Source organism: Glycine max, chromosome 8 (genome assembly GCF_000004515.6).
Source record: "Glycine max cultivar Williams 82 chromosome 8, Glycine_max_v4.0, whole genome shotgun sequence".
Classification (NCBI taxonomy): Eukaryota; Viridiplantae; Streptophyta; class Magnoliopsida; order Fabales; family Fabaceae; genus Glycine; species Glycine max.
Window position 1 is genome coordinate 42,532,390 of NC_038244.2, and position 2,310 is coordinate 42,534,699.

A 2,310-nucleotide genomic window follows, 5' to 3' on the forward strand; every position below is an offset into this window, starting at 1 on the left:
AATGTAAGCCATTCAACCATTTATTGGCAGATGGTATACACACGTCTCCTTAAATTGTGTTTCTCCACAAATTGACCCCAAATATAAGGTAGCATATACAACCTAAAAAATCAAGAACATACCTACAACCAGAAAAATGGTAGTAACCATTGTAGCTTCTCATTGTGTTGTTCCAAACCAAGAAACACCCAAGGTTCGTTTATGGTTATCAGATAGTGACCAAGTAGTGCGTTTAGGTCATACACCCACTATATATGTTTACAAAGCAAAACACAACACCAAAACCATAGAGAGAATGAAAACCTCACTTGGCAAGATTTTGGTGTACTACTATCCAGTTGCTGGAAGATTGAACTTATCAGATAGTGGTCGAATGGAATTGGATTGCAACGCAAAGGGAGTGACACTTCTTGAAGCTGAAACCACAAAGTCATTGGGTGATTATGGAGATTTTTCACCTTCTGAGTCCATCAAGGAAGAGCTTGTTCCACAAATTGATTATACTCAACCCTTAGAGGAGCTTCCTTTGTTGTTTGTGCAATTGACAAGATTCAAAGATGGTGAAAGCTTTGCCATTGGAGTTGCCTGCTCCCATACGTTGGCTGATGGTCTTAGTGCAATTCAATTCATCAATTCATGGGCAAAGGTAGCTCGAGGAGAGACACTAGAGCCACATGAAGTGCCATTTCTTGATAGAACAGTTCTCAAACTCCAACACTCTCCATCAGCACCATGCTTTGATCACCCAGAACTGAAGCCACTACCACTCAAACTAGGAAGTTCTGATAGCATTGCTGAGGAAAACAAGAAGACATGTGCTGTATTACTGAAACTAACACCAGAGCAAGTGGGGAAGCTGAAAAAGAAGGCCAATGACCAACCCATGAAAGAAGGGTCAAGAGTAAGACCTTATAGCAGATTTGAAGCTATTGCTGCTCATATATGGAGATGTGCATGTAAGGCTCGTGAACTTGATGAGAAACAACCAACCCTAGTTCGGTTCAACGGTGACATTCGCAGCAGACTAATTCCACCTCTTCCTAGGACTTACTTTGGGAATGCTTTGGCAGCAACAGTTACACCCAGATGTTATGTTGGAGAAACCTTGTCAAAACCATTGAGCTATGCTGCCCAAAAAGTAAGAGAAGCAATTGAAATGCTTACGAATGAGTACATAAGGTCACAGCTAGACATTGTATTAGGTGAGGAGCAATTGGATTGCATAAAGGCTTTATTCTCGGGACAAGGAGAACGTAGGAATGCACCATTTGCAGGGAATCCGAATCTTCAAATCACAAGCTGGATGAGCATGCCAGTGTATGAAGCAGATTTTGGTTGGGGAAAGCCTATGTATTTTGGTTTGGCATATGTGTCTGCACAAGATAGGGCAGTGATTCTTCTAAGTCCTCATGGGGATGGATCCGTTATTGTGTCCATGCACTTCCAAATAGCACATATGCAACTCTTCAAGAAATACTTCTACGAGAATATATGATATATTCATATCATTCATCTGAACAGTCTTCATCATCAGCTTTGTCCTGCTCAAGTTTTATATTTAATATATGCAATTTCCTATATATGTAATATATATTTGTGGTTGATTTTACTTTCCTAGTTTGTTAGTATTTTGGTATGTGTTGAAATGACTACTTTACCACTAGTCATGTTAGGGAAGTAATAAGGAACAAAAGATAATAGCAGGGGTAGGGGTCGAAATAGCAAACCAGGGATACAAGAGGAAGCAAAGCCCAACAGAAGAATTGTGAAACCATCTTACCTCAGTGACTATGTCTGAGGAAAGAATGGTAAGATCAGCAAAGGAAGGCACCATGTACTATGAGAAATATCCTTGTGAAACCATCTTACCTCAGTAAATGTTGAACTTTTTATGCTACATTAGTTATCTTCTTTATGTATGTTGAATTTAGAAAAGTTATAGATGCTTGAATTTTGAAGAAATTTTAAGTCTAGTCCTGGTCCCAATGCTTTTGCTTGAATTGAAATGAGATTTGTTTCCTACATTTGAGTTTCTTTGTAAGTACCTTTGCTGATATTTTATGTCTCTTTCTGTTTGTGTATTGTTCCATAAGTTTTTCATTCTTCCTTCTAAATTAGGAACTATACAAGTGTAGAAATTTGCAGCTTTCATTTTTTGTTTGAAGATATAAACACTACTGAAAAAATGACATATGTATACAACAATGGTTTTAAGATACATTCAAAGAGGATTTTGAATTATTTTTGAAACCAATCTTATCAAAAGTTTTGACTTTGAACAAAAATTTCATAAAAAATGGTTTTAAAATA

General features: G+C 37.5%; 1 protein-coding gene across 1 annotated transcript; it reads left to right on the forward strand.

Moving 5' to 3' along the window:
- Nucleotides 1-1,970, forward strand: LOC100779814 (spermidine hydroxycinnamoyl transferase). Its single transcript, XM_003532067.4, has one exon. It carries the CDS (start codon nucleotides 137-139, stop codon nucleotides 1,493-1,495), a length of 1,359 nt encoding a protein of 452 aa, XP_003532115.1. The 5' UTR covers nucleotides 1-136; the 3' UTR covers nucleotides 1,496-1,970.
- Nucleotides 1,971-2,310: the final 340 nt, after the last annotated feature.